Consider the following 18,025-nt stretch of genomic DNA (forward strand, 5'->3'; position numbering starts at 1 on the left):
GGCTTCTGCCTGGGAAATTTTCCTCTAGTGCTATCAGCCAGGTGTCCCAGTGTGTTTGCTTCTGGGGACATTAGCAGCACCACAGCTGGCCAGGGTAGGGGCTTCTACTGACTTGGCTCTTTGGCTGTAATATCGTAAGTTGGAATGGATCACAAGCCCTTCCCTCCCATGAGAGCTAAAGGAGACAGGATCTCCAAGGGCATGTGACCTCCTTAAAGTCACAGAGCTGGTTGGTAGCAACCTGGGGATAGAATAACCCCATTGAGTTGTCCTGGAAACCCAAGAGGCAAAGAGAAGGGCATCCTAAGCCAGCCATATCGACTTCCCTTTGACAAATGAGCTGGTGCCCACAAAGACAGAGAGGGACACTTGGAACTCAAACGATGAAGACATCCAGAACAGCACAGTTACTCTGCTGACAGCCAGCTAGCACAGTCTTGTTGAATCTCGTTCCCAGAAAGATGAGAGCAAAAACAATATGTATCTCTGCGGTGCGTTACAGCACAGGAAGCCCCCTCTCCTTGTTGCTGCGTCTTCATGCCAACACCATCACAGAGGCGAAGCTATACGAAGGCATTCACAAAGGAGAATTTCCCTTCTTTTCCAACTCTGTCTCTTTTAGCTTTGTAAGGAACGACACAGTAAATCATCGTGTTAGTCATTCCGAGTTCTTTCTAATTGGAACTGATTTCTCTCTGGGCTGACTTGTCCATTTACTATAGCAAGGGAGACCAGAGGAGTCACTCTTTGCCATTTTTGGTATCAGAAAATCTGATTTCTTAGCCAGCAGAATGAAAAGTGGGCTGCAGACTGCTGATGAGCGCTCGGCGGGAGCAGAGATCTGTATCACCATGTGTACAAGATGCAGTATGTGGCACCGAAGTGGAATCTGAGACAGGAGATGGATGCAAGTACCTAAGGTGGCATGAATTTAGGACTTTGAGGAACAGGAGGAATGGCTGGCAGCAGTTCAATCACTGTGGTAGAGTGAGGAGAGGGACTTGGAGTGTTAGGCTGGCCAGCTCATGCAGTTCTGATGCTCATGTACAAAAGATATTTTAAAAAAATCATGGAAAATTGAACTTAAAAAATAAAACTTATCTCACTGCAAAACGTTTTGAAACCAGTGCACGGGTTGTTCATGATATGGTCTTTTTGAAGACCTCTTTGTGTGCAAAGATTTCAAAATTTTGTAACAAAACAGACCTATCTTCTAATTTCATTTTTCAGGGACTTTTCAAAGTAACATCATGTATATCTAAGACATCACTGCGATTCCTATATGGTGGTGTGGACACAATTGAGAGGCCCACTGGCAAGCTTGCAGTGGTCCAGATGAGAGATGTCAGTGTCCCAAACCAGCACCATGCATGTAGAGCATGGGAGTAGGTACAGACATACAAGACTTGCTGCTGAGTGGGAAAGGAGTGAGAGGTCAGCGCTGACTCTTGGGGTTCCAGCTGAGCAGCTCCATGCATGCATGGTGGTGACAGCTGCCACAGCAGAGAACTACCAATTTGTAGGGTTATGAAAGATTTTCATCTTTTAAAACCACATAGCTTCATTTCAAATGACATTCTGACTCCACGTAGGTTTCAACAAGTGTTGTCATGTTGCTGATGGCAACAAAATGCACATGCACATATCCAAGACAACTTCAAAAACATTGGTGGGAAGACAAAGCTGAAAGAATTAGTCTATTATGATGCAAAATCAATTTTGAGGGGCTGACACCATGGGGTAGCAGGCTAAGCCTCCGCCTGTGGCCCCTATAACCCATACGGGTGCCAGTTTGTGTCCTGGATGCTTGAGTTCCAATCCAACTCCCTGCTTGTGAGTTGAGAAAGCAGTGAAGGATGACTAATGTGCTTGGGCCCTGTGCTCATTTGGGAGACTCAGAAGAAGCTCCAGGTTCCTGGCTTTAGACTGGCTCAGCTCTGGCTGTTGCATGCATTTGGGGAGTGAACCAGCAGATGAAAAGACCTCTGTCTCTCCTCCTCTCTGTAACTCTGTTTTTTTTTTTTTTTTAAATAAATCTTTTGTACTCGCTTCGGCAGCACATATACAAAAAATAAATCTTTTAAAAAATTGTAAATCCATGTGTAATTTTTTACAATGTATATTTTTCCATGATATGCACCAACCAATCGTTATTTTTTATGGATTTTCTTCAGTACATTCCTATCTCACACATGTGTACATACATTTATGTCTTCATAATCATTTAACTAGTTGTGCCTAATACTAAAAATACTTGCCTGTGGCATTTTACATCAGGACTCCAGTGCCATAAATGTAGGGGTGTGTGTGTGTGTGTGTGTGTGTGGAAGAGAGAGAGAGAGAGAGACATGTGCATTCATATCTAGGTGTGGGAATTAAACTGATCCTCCAAGAGCTGTCCTCTACAGAGGGGAGGAATGGGTCTTATCCTAAGCTGACTCTACAAAATCAAAGTAAGCAAATCAGATGCCTTTGGGCCTGTGACTAAATGGCTGTTCACATCACAGATTCAGACACAGAGCAGCACTGGGCTACCTGCCGAATCACTGCAGCCCACAGCTGGGAGGAAAATACAGCTTTGGTAAGTTCATGATGGGAAAAAAAGTACATCCTCTGATTCCCACCTCTGCATAGGAAACAACATCAATCAGAGTGGTAATCAGGCATTTGACAAGACAGATTCCATGATTACCTTTGGAATCTGTTCCAGGGCAAGCAGCAGGGAACCCTTCAGTATTTTCAGAGGAAGAAAACAGGAGGTACTTTAAAATGTTCTTGGAAAAAATGGGGTTAAAAGCTAAATTTATTTTGCTATGCATATCAAAGACTTTTAAAATGCTGGGGTCAGCATTGTGGCATCCTGGGTTAGGTTGCCACCTGTAATGTCTGCATCCCATATGGGTGCAAGTCCCAACTGCTCTACTTCCAATTCAGCTCCCTGCTTATGCACCTGAGAAAGCAGAGGAGACTGGCCTAAATGCTTGGGTCCCTGTGCCTACATGGGAGACCTGAATGATGTTCTCAGTTCCTCCTCCTGCCCCAGCAGTTGTGGCCATTTTGGGAGTGAACCACTGGATTGAAGCTCTCTCTCTCTGTATGTCTCTGTCTCACTCACGCTTTTGAATACTTAAACAAATATCTTTGGAAAAACAGTGGTGCTTCTGTAAAGTGTAAATGATCAACATGTAACAATGGGATGATGGTTGACAGTGCAATAAAATTCATATACTGGGTATGACTAAATAGAAACAAAAGAAATAGTGTAGGGGATATGTGGATCAAGAAACCAATCAGAAGATGAAGAGGAGTACACAGCAGGCTGCAGTGTGGGAGTGTAAACTTCACAGTTTGGCATCTAAGCAATGCACATGCTTTGGCAAAAGCTCATTCTCTGCAGTGCTCTCTATCTTGTCCTGGGTTCAAGACGAGGGCCGACATGAAAGCAGGGGTACTCAAGCCAGTGTTTGTCAGCAGATGTCTGGGAGGGATTGGGGTTTCAGGCCTGACCTACATTTACGTAAGGTCAGGATTGGGAAGCAGAAGCAGCCCAGAGCTTCAGGGGCCGGAAGCTGGAAGTCAGACTGAAAGTACACACAAGGGACAAGTGTCCAGAACCAGACACTGCCCAGAGCTTGGCACACCTGTGCTCACACATCCCTCGAACCAGCACCCCAGTGCAGTGCTGCATCTGTATCCATGGTTATCAGCTCAAAAGTGAAGAATTGCTGGGACTCAAGTTCACCTGGGTCTCACTCCAAGTACAGGCTCCAGACCCAAGGACTGATAATCCTCCCCCCAGCCCACGTCACCAGCCCCTGTGGGAACCACAGGCCTTACTGTGATCTGAGTGAAGCCTCCCAGGCAAGGAGGAGAGGCAGGGCATGGAGATCCAGTGAAACCTTACCATTTACACTCTGTGCAAATCCTCTCTGGATGCCAGTTTTAGCTCTATGTTGACACTGACAAATTAAGGACACGCTCAGCACTTTTCCATGAGTAAACAGTGAATTCCACAAGCTGTTCTAATCATTTTTTCTCTTCCAGAGTGAAATCCCTTAACCAAACATGCCTTCCCAGCTAGTGAAGCTGTTGTCAGGACCTTTCTGACCAACTCACATAGGTGCCTTTAACTTTCAAAACCCATTGGCCAAATGTTCTCCTCCCTATTTGGTTGTTTCTCTCCAAAATTCTTTTTCTTCATTTTGTTGTTTTTAATCTAATTGCACTTAGAATTGTTTTTCTTCATTTCTTTCCCAGATAGTTGCTTGTTACTATAGAGAAATGCAACAGATTTTTGTATGTTGATTTTGTGAAACTTGGAACTTGACTGAATTCTTTTATTGGTGTTAAATTTTTTTTTCCTCTCTGGTGGAGCCTATGGGGTTTTCTATTTACCAGATCCTGTTGGCAGCAACCTTACTTCCTCCTTTCCTCTTTTGGGGTGATTAGAGGTAATTCAATATCTATTTTTTCTTTTTAGAAAAGATTTATTTATTTTTATTGGAAAGTCAGATATACAGAGAGAAGGAGAGACAGAGAAAATGTCCCGTCCATCCATTGATCCACTCCTCAGGTGGCCTCAAGGGCCAGAGCTGAGCCGACTGGAAGCCAGGAACCAAGTCTCCCAAGTGGGTACAGGACCCCAAGGCTTTGGGCCATCTGTATTCCCAGGTCACAAGCAGGGGGCTGGATGGGAAGCGGAACCTGCCAGTACTAGAACTGGTGCCCATCTGGGATCCCAGTGCTTGCAAGGTGACGTCTTTCCCTGCAGGCTACTGCACCGGGCCCCTGTAACTCAATATTTCTAAAAGAGTCAATTTTTATGTGCTCTAACCACAAGAAATGGTCAACACGTAGGGATGAATGTGTTCATTATCTGCTCACCCCACAGTGAACATGTTAGTGAAAACATCACAGGATACTCCATAAATAGGCACAGTTCTTATTAGTTAATGTAAAAACAAAACACCAACATTCTGGTCCCTGTGCAACCCTCTTCCCCTAGAGCTCTGGGTTACAGGAAGTGACAGCCACCCAGAGGCCTCCAGGGACATTCAATGTGGTGTTCACAAAGGTGGTGGCTGCATCGCCGTGGATCTGCTGCCAGCAACAAGTTAGGCAGCCACAGATGAGCTGCCTCAAGTGTGGCATGGGAACAGGAAAAGGAAAGACCCAGAGCCTCTAACATTACTGAGCACATACGATATGGTCCCTTTTGATAGACGTGAGCTCAGAAGTCAGGAGAAGTTAAGGGACATCTTGTAGAGCCTTGGATTTGTTGGTGACATACAAGTTTTCTGGTTTTTATTCTGGGGTAACACATCCTGCCCATGTTTTCACAAGCTGGAGGCCTGGCAGAGCCTTTACAGGCATCCTGGCTGTCTCTACAGCCATGTTCAAGCCGGCACTCTTTCCGAGCACCCAGTCAAGGAACGGCCCCTCTCCCAGGGACCTTCCTCCTGGCCATCTCTGCTTCTTGATTTGAAGTGACAGCAGAAGCCAAGGGAGGCAGGACACAAACAACCTCAGGGGTCGAGGTGGAGTGTGAGCCTTGGTACAGATAGTACTGGAGGGTGTGGGAGCAGGGAAGGGGCTTCTCTATGTTTTGCCATGACTCTGGCCCTTCTGTTCCCTAAGACCTGGCTGCTATACCCATTAGTTTGTTTTTTGGCTCTGGGGATGTGGGAGTATATTCAGGTAACTATTCCTCCACTTATGAAAACTGAATTTCAGAAATAGCTGGAAATGATATCCATTTGAGGAGACCTCCTTCAGAGAGGATCCTGATCTCCGCCCCCCGAAGTGAGCGGGGAACAGTAAGCTTAGGCATTGAGGTGTGCGTCCTTCAGGTCTCCACAGGGGAAGCTATACAACCATATATGTTTGATGATGCTGATGATGGTGAAGTCAACCTCTTAGGGGCTGCTGACCCATGATCAGGCAGGAACAACATGAGCTGGAGCAACAAGAGATGTGTGTAGGTCAGGAATACAGGTAGGGAGTGAGCAAGCTGGCAGGTAAATGGGCTGCAGCACCAGAGTCAAGCAAGGTCAAGGGAACAACACACACACACACACACACACACACACACACACACACACACACACCTCTTCAGCGAGGTAAGAGACCACATGACGAATGCAGGAAGCAGGGAAGGAAGGAAGGAAGGGAGGAAGGGAGGAAGGAAGGAAGGAGCGAGTTCTAGGTCATCTTGGTGCTCCGTTAGGCTGAGAATATCATGAAATTCAGGAAGCAGCAGTCCTGCAGAAACCCAGTGCCAGAGGGAAGACGTTCCTTGAGCGGTCTTCCTCCTCCCCTCTTATCCCAATTGCCTTCCATCACTGCTATCCCAGCGGCCTTCCTCTCATGCAGCCAGATGCACGAAGTCTTAGGGAGCAAAGAGTTCATGGTGGAACAAGACAGACATCAACACATTTTTAAGTTTTTAATAGCTGCTCTGGGATTTAGAGTGAAAACTTGGATCAGCATAGAGGGTGAGTTTCCCAAAGGTCAGATCAAATAAAAACTTTCTGGGCTGGGGAGGAAGACAGAAGTATAGGAGGTGAGGAGCCTTAGGAGAACTCCAGGCTTGGATCAAGACCTGGACATCATCACATGGGGTCATGGAGAAAGAATGATGTCACTAGTGTTTGGTGATCATTCCTGGAGGACGTCCACCCTTAGGAGCACAGACCTGGTGGCTCAACATAGGTGTGCTTACCTGTCACCTGTGACACCAGTATCCCATAGGAATGGCAGTTCTAAGCCCAGCTGACCCACTTCCAATCCTACTTCCTGTTAGTGCCCCTGGGAAAGCAGCAGACAATGGCTCAAGTGCATCTGGCTCCTGATGTCTACCTAGTCCAGCCCTCACTGTTGCAACTGTTTGGAAGAGTGAATCAGCTCTCTGTGTGTGCCTCTCCCTTTCCCTCTGTAACTCTGCCTTTCAAATAAATGATCTTTTTTTTTAAAGAAAAAAGAAACATTTCTGGGTTTCCCAAATGACTCACCATATGTAGATAAGGCTTGCTTCTTAATGTGTGTACCCTGAATGAGGACACCAGCAGGAGACGGGGAACAAGAGAGTCTGCCACTGGACACAGTGGGCTTAAGTCAGCTGCCATGGAACCTCCCACAGCTCCCTACTGCCCCTAAACACACCCATGCCTTCTGCTGTTCTGGGAAGATTCAGGGGGCCCCGATGTCAACCACCACCACAGCTTGGTGGAGCAAAAGGTTCTTTTAACATAAATTCTTGAGTTAATCTTGGGGCCTCTCACAGCATGAGTGTGTTTTTGAACAAGATGCTCATCAGAAGCATGTTCCTTTTGGCTTTTTCTTCCCTGGGCAAAGCCATTAACAGGTGTGGGTGGCTGGGCCAGTCAATAGTTCTTTTTCCAAAGAGAATTAGCATCAGTAAGATCTAGAGAATCACTTTCTGGTGTGACTCTACTGTGCTTTACACCTGACACATACACGTTATCCATCTATAGGAAGAGAGGAATTACATGCAAGTGGCAAAGGAAGGCCAGAAGGTTTGGAATAATCTGGGGGCCACAGCACTGGGTGTTTATTCCTGCTGTAAAGTTAGATCTATTAAGCATAGACAGCTGCTCACACCTACTCTTAGAAAGAATTCCAAGTACTGATTACTACTTAAAGCTTCTTTTATGACAAGAGAAAAATTTACATTTTGGCTGATAATTTCAAAGATTCAGCTTTGCATGTCATACACAATAATAAACAACTTTGCACAAACTTCCCATCCCGACCTTTGCGGCAAAGTAATGAATGGACAGGATGTAGATTTCATCACTGTAATGCAGGCTCTAAGACAGGTGTTTTCTTGGGGATGTTTCTTGTGGACAAAATGGTCAAGATATGAATTTCCCTGCCAGTGAGCAACTCATACATGAAGAACAGTCACAAGGAAGAGAAAGCTTAGTTAAAAACACACAAGCTTGGGATTTACAGTTTCTGCAATCCACAGAAGCCCAAAGATTCAAGAGGGAAAAATTACAGCTATCATGTTTAGAAAGTTGAGCCAGCAATGGTTGTTGGAGTCCCACAAAGAACACACAAAAGAGAGTAAAGTTTACACGCAAGACAAAGAGAGCAGTCAGCTTTGGTATCTGAGATCTGACACTGCCTAATCCACAGGATCAGCTTTGTTCCCCAGCCCTGCCCCTGACTGAGGCCAGAGGCTGCCTGTTCTTCGAGACAAGCAAACTCATGGGGGCTCCAGTGAAATGGGGCAAGTCCAGGTTTAGAGCTAAGTTCTGGGGTTGACCAGATTTCATAGTAGCACTGGCAGGGATCTGATACTGTGCTTCACGTTTATGACCTTGTTCAATTAATCCCATGGAAGACCAGCCCTGTGACCTTCTGAGGTAGCCCAGGAAAAGGGTTTAACAAGATGTCCAAACTCTTCAGACAAAAGATTGTCCTGTCCTGCCTAGATGAGGTGGTCCCACCTCTTCAGGGACCTGGAGGTGGCTGGGTGAGGCTCAGTCCCACATTCACTTCTGTATGGACTCTCCTGCCTACCCAGGGCCCAGGGTGCTCCATGGAGAGCCTGGGACTCTGAGAGCTCCTCCCCAATTGGCCCTAAAGCCCTGTCTATGTTCTGCCCAGGTCTTTGTTAACTTGTAGGTAGCTCGCTCTGGTGCCACCTCTGGCCTAGCTTCCATCTTCATCAGCCCAAACTCTAGGCAGGGTTCTTCTTCCTCATTTGTCAAATTGCAGCCAAGCCCCCTTGTGATGACCACTTGAGCCCGACTGCCTCTCCATCCTCATGTTCTCTCACCACCCACCCTCCACACCCTTCGTCCTCTGTCCCTCCAGAGGCCCTGCACACTCACATCTTCATCTGTGACCACTGGGCTTCCCATTCCTGCCTGGGATTTGCCACCCTTCTCTGTGGCAGAATGACTGGAAATAGCTCACCTGCCCTTCCTGAACAGCACCTCACCTTGACACCTGCCTGTGCATCCTCTGGGCCCCCATGGCAGGCAGTGTAGACTGTGCTCAGAACTCAGGGTGAGGCACATGCTGGACCTGAGAGGGTCTCCTTACAGGACAGGATGAGTTCTCTCAGAATGAACTGCATCTCGGACCCCCAGAAGGGCCCAGGCCAGTGTTTTCCAAATGTCCACATGCACGAAGTCAATGTTTACCTTCCTTCTGCTTTGACCCATGTATCCATCTATTTCCCGTGGGCCATTAAAATGCCAATGTCTGCTGCTACATGCATCCATTCTCCTTATATCAAATGATGGCCACACAGCAATTCCTGAGCATGCTAAATACAGTGAGTGACATGAGCTGGTGAGCACTGACTAGTGGCTGTGTAGCTTTGGATGTTCAATGTACTAGAGATGGTATAAAGGAGCTTTTCTCGTGAGGCCTACATCCTATTGGGAACCCTTGGTTCTAATGCGTAGCATAACGGAAGATGCCACCCACCCCGACATTTGGATGTTCCATGTAGACAAGATGCCCTCTGTTCTGGCTACTTGATCCAACCCTGGACAATGGGGAGAGAAGAATCCTTCATGGGACTGACAAACAGGAACAGGGGTATTTGGGTTCACAATGTAGGGTTCAACCATGTGCCTAGGCTGTGATATTGGAGGCATGGTCATGGACATTGGAACCCAAACTTCTTGCCTGTGGATTCTAAAGTACAGGGATGAGGGCTGGGGTCAATAGTGACACTGGACAACCCTGACTACGAAGTGCTGAGCTATACAGTTATATCCACCCTCTTTAAGTCTCTACTGATATCACTTGGTTTGTCCATTTGGTCCTTATGCTAACCTGGAAGTGACCTACTGCAGACAGCAGAGGCCAAAACAGCTGCAGGCAGCCAGCAGCACTGCTCCAGGAGGAGGAAAGCTTGCTGTTTGGGCCGAGAGTAGAAACCTCTCATCTTAGTTGTGGAAGCACTGGGCTATTCCTGGCTCCTGTGGAGTTCTGGATCCCGCCCAGCGCCTGGGGCTCCTCAACCTTGTGACAGTGGAGCCTCTCTGGTGGCATCTGTGCTAACTGCTCAGTGTAGGTGACAATCCCCAAGATCAGAGAGCACCAGGAGGGGTGCAGCCTCTGCTTGGGTTTCCCGTGTCTGCAGACAGTGTCTTGGCTTCAAAGGCATTTTTCATGTCTGCTTTGGGGAGTGGTGGCGGGGAGAAGTGCTGAGGAGCCAGCTGTTATCGTCAGAAAGGGAATCAAGCAGAGGGGACACTAACGGGTCCAGAGAGGTTGACGTTTGCTTGCAGCCACCCACAATATCAGGCCAACCAGCTGATAGATGTGGGCCGCCAGTCATGTCTGGGCAGACTCCGGAGCCCAGGCCATGCCTTCTGACCTTCTCCAGGCATGCACTAAAACATTAAGCTGCCTTGGACTGTAATGGGCTTATGATTGCACTGATACATGCAGGAAATGGCACTGTGTGACTTCCAGACAAGTCACCAGGGGCCATGTGGTTTCTTCCTTCTTTGACAGTTATAACTCTTGCTTATTGAGTCCCAGGCGGCCACATGGATAACCTACTCCCCAAGGCTGCCAAGCTGGACAGGTTACACAGCAGTATCTTGCTGAGAGTCACAGCTGAAGAGCCAATCCTTTAGCTACCACACTTCAGGCAAAACACATAGGAGAGCAGAATCCCTCTTAGAAGAAGACCTCCCTGAGGCTGATGTGTTGGGTCAGCTGCTTCCCATCCAGAAGTGGAGCAGAGGATGGCCCAAAGCCTTGGGACCCTGCACGTGCGTGGGAGACCTTGAAGAAGCTCCTGGCTCCAACTGGCTCAGTTCCTGTGAATGAAGCCATTTGTGGAGTGAACCAATAGACAGAAGGATCTTTCTATCTCTCTTTCTCTCTGTAAATCTGCCCTTCCAGTACAAATAAATAAATCTTTACAAAAAGAAGGAAACTGCCCTGTGCTGGTGGCTCCTGTTCCCCCTTCCTTGATATCTGTGTGACTACCAATCATCAGAGTTGTCCCATCCAAGACACCAGATTCCAAGGCACACATTCCCATGAGTTTAAAACAAAGAGCCCATGAACAAAAATCAGATTGTGATCAGCTGGTTGTAACAGTACATTCTGGAAGTTTGCTTTGTAGCAATACATAACCAGAATGGAATGAAGATCCTTCTAGGGGAGCAAGTTCCATATTGTCTGGAAGGTGGTGGTGTACCTAACACAGATGTTGCCTGGGAGCTACTGGTCCCACTCCCCTCTCCTGCTCTCTTATACAGACGTCACCACATGACTTCCCAAAATTCTGTAAGCAGGCACAAGCAAACTCAAAGACCTAGATCCGCTGGCCTGTAGAGAAAGATGCTAGAACACTATGAGACAGTAGAGACAAGCAGGGAAGGAAACAAGCTTTTCTTGATCACATACTAAGTGCCAGACACTGGTTCCATTACTGTAGTCCGCCATTTACATATATCTGCATCTCCCATGTGCCAACAGTGGGTCATGGAACAAAGCCATGCCCCAAACAACATCCTTGCCCTCACAGGGCTTACGCATGATGACAACAGAAAATAAGCAAACAACAAATGAAATGTCAGGTGACACGTAGCAGAACAAATCAAGGAAGGAGAAGTCCTGTGGTAATTTAGAGAGGCTGGGTAGGAAAAGGATCTCCAACAACTCTGATGTTAGAGCCCACATGTGCACAACAGAAACAACGCACACAGATGTCTCCCAGCTTGGGAACCTGTGTCCTTTAAAAGATGATCCACTTGGAGGTCACCACCTGCAGGGCTCAGAGAGCCTCTGCAGACCTGTGAATGGGAAGGAGGGGAGACTCCTCCATCGGCACCTTCGCCCAACCCTCTTCTGCCCACTGACCCTCCAGGCAGAGGCACAAGGAGTGTACTTACACAGAGCACATGAAGGACTACAGCGCCTTGTCTTCTGTCCTCATTGGTGAAAATGTCACTGGGGAATTCGTGCAGGGCTAAAGAAGAGAGAAAGAAAACCTGTTCAGTGTGGTGACATCTCTAGCACTGAAGGTCTCACTGCAGAGTTCTGGTTTTAATGTGGGGTCTGTTATTGTTTCACTGAGTCATACCACATAAATGATAAGATAATCTTTACAACACACACACACACACAGAGAGAGAGAGAGAGAGAGAGAGAAGGGAATGGGGGAGGATATTAAGGACTGTTGGGATTCCCAGTAATGTTTTTTTAAAAGATATACTCAGTTTTTCTTGGAAAGTCAGATTTGCAGAGAGAAGAGACAGAGAGAAAGACCCTCTGTCTGCTAGCATATTCTCCAAGTGAAAGCAATGGCCAGAACTGAGCTGATCTGAAGCTAGGTGTCAGGAACTTCTTCTCAGTCTCCCGTGTGGGTGCAGGGTCCCAAGACCTTGGGCCATCCTCCACTGCCTTCCCAGATCACAAGCAGGGAGCTGGATGGGAAACAGAGCAGCTGGAAGGTGAGGATTTTAGCCACAAGGGTATTGTGTTGGGCTCAATGTGTGGTTTTTTCAAGATTTATTATTTTTTAATTGGAAAGTCAGGCATACAGGGAGGAGGAGAGATGGGAGAGGAAGATTTTCCCTCCACTGATTCACTCCCCAAATGGCCTTAATGGCTGGAGCTGAGCCGATCCAAAGCCAGTTGCCAGGAGCTCTCTCTGGATCTCTCACATGGGTGCTGAGTCCCAAGGCTTTGGGCTGTCCCTGACTACATTCCCAGGTCACAAGTAGGAAGCTGGATGGGAAGCAGGGTCACTGGGACACAAATCGGCGTCCATATGGGATCCCAGCACGTGTAAGGTGAGGACTTCAGTGGCTAGGCTACCATACCAGGCCCCAACACATTGTTTTTAATTTGGATGTTGGCTTATGAATGTAGTTAGAGGATCTCCAAAAAACACATCTGCACGTATCTTATTATGCTGTGTTTCAGTCAAATGTTTTGAAAAACTGGGTCCGTTCACTTAGAGGGGATAAAAGCTACAACTTGAAGAGCATGAAGTTAACCAGACTTCAAGTGAGCACACAAGTGACAAACCATACCCAGCACTAGCAGAAGCCTGGATCCCAAGTGGCATTCTCATAACACATCACACAGTTATCCTTCAGTATCTGCAATGGATTTGCTCCAGGACTCCTCCAGGGATGCTCAAGTCTTTAACGCAGAATGGCAAAGTCTTTGCACATAACCTCTACATCTGCTTCTGAGTACGTTAAAGCATCCTTACATTCTTTACTAGGTCTAATACAATGTAAATGCTGCACCAAAAATTATTTGACTGACTGCTATAGGGAGCATGACAAGAAAGGAAGTCCACACAGGTTCAGTGTAAATGTGATTTTCTCTTTCTTATGTATCTGAAACCTGCTGTTGGCTGAATTCATGGATAGAAAGCCAACTGAGAAGAACTGGAGTGAATCTCAGTGCTGTCCACTTGAAGCCTGACCTGGGAGACAGCTTGCCTCCCCTGGAGCCTCTTAACTATTTCCTCCTCATTGCCCCTACACGTGCAACATCGCATGCTCTAGCCTTCTCCTTCAACCCTCTTTTTGAGCTCACTTTGGCTCACTGAATTCTCTGTGGTCCTCCCATTTTCCTGCTCTGCCTAGAGGCATCCTTTTGGGCCAGAAGCTATGGGAAACATTGCTTTCTGTACCTATTTGAAGCCCAAGGGACTATGGAGGGGGCAGGAGTAGAAGAGAAAAGGCCTACCCAGGGAGGTAGGCTGGTCCACAGCTGCCAAGGGCAGACTAGGGTTTTGGTCTGGCCCTAAACTTCCACCCCAATGCTTGCTTTTGAAGACACGACAGCCTCTCAGATGCTCTGTTTTCAATCAAGCCCCAGTGCTTGTGGGTGTTGGCCTGGGCTGGGCAGCCCTGCAATGAACCCAATGGAGCTAAGCCATTGGGGCAGCTGGGCTGGTAATGAACCTCTTTAGCAATTATGATGACTTGTCACAAATTTACTCAACACCTGCTCCCAGGTCCCACTATTGCACTTAATAATCATAGAAACATCTTGCTCTCATTTTACAGATGTTGAACCCATGCTGGGCAGCCCTGAGCTTATCTATTATTCCTATATCTGAGACCATCCCTAATCAGTCCAACACCAGTGACACCTATAACAGCTGTCACTCCACCTCTTGGCATCTCCCTCTTCCCATCTCCCCTTTGCTTGGGACCTCTCCCTTTCCATGTCTTCCTCAAACAGAGTGTCTAATCTGTTTCAGTTCTGCCACCATGCCCTAGAGGAAAGCAAACAGACTTCTTTTCCTTTCTGTTGCTCAGGTTAGTGACAACAGAAATTTCTCAGCCCCGGTCAGTTCCAACGTTTAAATGTTCCCCACTCCTGCTGTCCTCTCACATCCAGAGCTAGATATACACACAGTCAGGAAGCCAGGTTAACTTATCAATCACAGTAGCCATGTCCCATAGGAAACAAGCTAGACATCTACCCTGAGATGGTCAAGGGTGTCTCCGTTTGCCAGAGGCCACGAGAAAGCTATGAAAATCCTCTACAGTGCCAGCCACTGTGCCAGCTCTGCAGCCTGGGAGCAGCTGGCCCTGGAGGTGAGTCTTCCTTGCTGAGCCAATATGGCTGATCCATGGTTGTGATGAAGGTAGGAGACACGGAAGTGTGAAGGGAGCTAGAAAGTGGAGAGTTGGGAGAAGACAGAAAATCAGGCCAATGCTTTCCAATCATTTTGCCTCGAGAATAATAAGAATTCCTACTTGGCAGCTGGCAGCAACACAGCAGGAATGGTTAGCTGAGATATTCCCCACAGAAGCTGCTGCCGACATCAACTTGACCCTCACTACCTTTTCATTATAGCCCCTTGCAGAAAACATGTACGGGGAAATTGATAAGGAAATTGTAACAATGCTTCAAAAGATGCATGCAAGGAGCACACTGGTCCCTTCTGATTGGATGTTTCCTACAGTCATCACAACTCCAGAGATGAGCCAGATGTAAAGTTTTCATTTCATGTTGCTCCAAGTCGTGTGGGTGTGTTTCAGGGGCTAGAGAAGGCTCTGGTCAAAATCACAGTGGTGCTTTTAAGACATGATTCATCCGGGTGAGCCAGGCCCAATGCCTGCCACAGAAGATCATACACTGAATGGCTTAAATAGCAGATCTGGTTCCCATGGCTCTGGAATCTGGGAGACCAAGACCAGGGTGCTAGCCTGGTTACGTTCTGGTGAAGACCCTCTTGTTGGCTTTTGCAGTCAGCTGCATTTTGGTTGTCTCCATTGGTGTCATGGTTGGGGGACATTCTGGTCTTTTCTCAATTTTAGAATGGTACCAATCCCATCATGGTCACTCATTCTCAAGGTCTTATCTGGCCCCAATTCCCTCTCAATTACCCCACCTCCAAATACCATTCCAGGGGAGGTGGGTTTTGAAGTGACACACCCAGTCCATTGCATTTCCCAAGCTTCCTTTGCATAAGACCTGGAGAAAAGGTGCTGCAAGTCCTCTTGTATGTGGAGGGAGACCTCTAATTTATACATGGTTGGTTGCCTTCTGCCCACTTCAGGCACAGCATGGGGCAGAAGTAGCAGAAGGGAGGTGCCATGCAGCTTAAGGTCAGGACACATCATTGTGCACACTTTACACAGGGTAAGGCTGCTGTGATATTATCTGGGTTGAAATTTGTTCTTGAGGATCCCACTCACTCACATTAGAAAATCTCTATTCATTTACAGAGGGCATTGCTGGCTGACTCTGGTGGCACAGAATGGGAACCCAGGAGAGCCCAGTCCCTGGAGACCCATGGGACAGCGACCTATTTGGGGGCAGCCTCTGAGAGTGTACCTCACATGCAACGGTGCCTCACTAAACACATCACAACCTCATTAGGCGTAGTCTGGTCCTGAAAAGCCCAGGTGGATGGTGCCCTTCTTCTATTTGGAAAGCAGGAAGATCTTTATTTCTGAAAGTTAAAGAGAGAGAGGAGAGATCCCATCCCTGGTTCACCTCCCTCCCAGCCAGCCTCACACCTGATGACTGCAACAGCCAATATTTGGGCAGGTTGAAGCCAGGAGTTGGAAGGTTCATCCAGGTCTCTCATCTCAGTGGTAAGTGCCCAAACATTTGAGCTATCCTCCATTGGATTGGAAGTGGGGCATCTGAGACATGAACAGTGCCCATATGGAATGCTGGAGTCATAGGGAGCAGCTTTAGCTACTACACTACAATGGCACCCCAAAAGAAGGGTCTGATCCTGGTACTCTCAGAACAGTGTGACCTTTGGTGATGTATTAGTGCAACTCATGGGCCTCAACCTGCCTATGAAGCCTCTGAACCTGGCCTCTGAGGTTCTGCCTCACTGTTCGTTCTGTGCCAAGCACTCAGCACAACATAGTGCACACAGTGGATGCCTAATTAGTGTCAGTGGGGTGAAAAACTCTGAAGAGGGCAGACCCTGGGCATGGTACTTGGGCAGAGTCGGTCAGCCTTGCCTGGCTAGCCCAATGGTTCAAGGAAGAGCTGTCAGCAGCACCTCAGTCTGCTTCTCAGAGATCAGGCAAACCTCCACCTGGTTGACAGGTGCATGGAGAAGAAGAGTGCATGGAGATAAAAGAGTACACTGGACTGGAAGGCTCTGCCCAGTGCTTTTTGATTTCACTTTCTTCATTTATATAACAAGGGATTAGATGACATAGGGTCTCTAATGCCTCTTACAGAGCGGCAGAGTGGGGCTACTGCCATCTAGCTTGGGCGTACAACCTTTCACCAAATGCAAAATATCTCAGGGCACCCCTCGAGGCTGGAGCTAGGATGCATGCCATCTTTGGGACATGACAATGTCCCTGCATAGTAGGTTTGGTTTTGATTTCATGTAAGGTCTCACAGTGGGGTCCCAGGTGCAGGCCCAGGTTCCCCACAAGCCATCCACAGTCCTATCTCCTACCTCTGTATTTGGGCCAGCACAGGTCAGTCTTAGGGTGTGGGAAAAGCTGGCACCTGTTTCCTGCAGGTAGCATCACTATCCTTAATTACCATGATGACATGGTGTGGGGCAGAGAGCAAGTTCCTCTCTTGTCTTGGTGTTGAGGTCCACTCACTGACAACTCCTATCTGCCTTGCCCTGAGACCTGCTTCCTCAGGATGAAGTTTAGGACATGAAAATTGTAGCTGAGTACTTCCTGCGTTTAGGTGTTGGGATCACTGCACCCACCAGATAAATGCTGGCAGCAGATACATCTGCAGGGGGAATGGAGTTGCCTCCTCCAGCTGAGGGTTCCCCGAAATGCTTCAAATATGTCCACATCTCCTTTTGCTCCAATTTTCCATCCTCTCACTTTCCCTGTAAGTGCATCCCACCAGCCCTGTGGCCAGCAACAGCTAGCAGTCTCGTTCCCATGGAAACCATGGAGCCTTGTACCAGAGGGGATCCCCCTTGCCCAGGTAACGGCAATCAGCATCCCTGCTTCTCTCTTCTGGATGCACTCACGAGGCCCAATCATTATCATGAGGTGGATGAGCCTAATTGGAAGTTTGTATGGCTGCTGAGCATTTTATGTTTTATTTCAAAAAAAAAATGCAGCTGGAACATTCATGTCATGTTTAGACACACTCAACCTAGACTGGTCGAATGGAGCAGTCCAGGGTGAAGGTCAACACATCCTAGAAAAGGCCAAGTATAAACATACATCAGTGCAAAGGGAGCCCAGCTTTCTGCTGTTGCCATCAGCACTTCCTGGTGACCATCCCAGGAGGAAACGCTGTAAGCAGCCTGACTGGCCTGCGTGATCCCCATGGAGGTCCCATGCTATGCCACTCCTCCCCCTTTGTGCTGGGCAACTTCAAGCTTCTACCTTAGACATCTGCCTTTGTGCCCTGTTTCTCTCACTTTCCCCACTTTCTGCTGTTGTCACCTTCCATGGTTTGGGATATTGTAAGAACTCTGTCTTGAGGTAGCACTTCTTTGGCCTCTCACAAAGCCTTCCCTGGAACTGTGCTGGTAAGTTCCCATCAAACATCATCCCAAGTATGCTACAGATTTTAGCAACAC

The 18,025-nt window shown here is 47.6% G+C and overlaps 1 protein-coding gene across 1 annotated transcript in view; it reads right to left on the bottom strand.

The window, feature by feature from the left end:
• The window catches only part of SLC24A3 (solute carrier family 24 member 3), a 434,660-nt gene that overhangs the window by 140,519 nt on the left and 276,116 nt on the right, over positions 1 to 18,025 (bottom strand). The window contains exon 3 of the mRNA XM_040981791.1: positions 11,901 to 11,977. Within this exon, the coding sequence (XP_040837725.1) occupies positions 11,901 to 11,977 (77 nt within the window). The remainder of the gene's footprint in view (positions 1 to 11,900; positions 11,978 to 18,025) is intronic.

The sequence above is a fragment of the Ochotona curzoniae genome, unplaced genomic scaffold (assembly GCF_017591425.1).
Source record: "Ochotona curzoniae isolate NIBS_2020 unplaced genomic scaffold, NIBS_Ocur_1.0 contig_3520, whole genome shotgun sequence".
NCBI lineage: Eukaryota > Metazoa > Chordata > Mammalia > Lagomorpha > Ochotonidae > Ochotona > Ochotona curzoniae.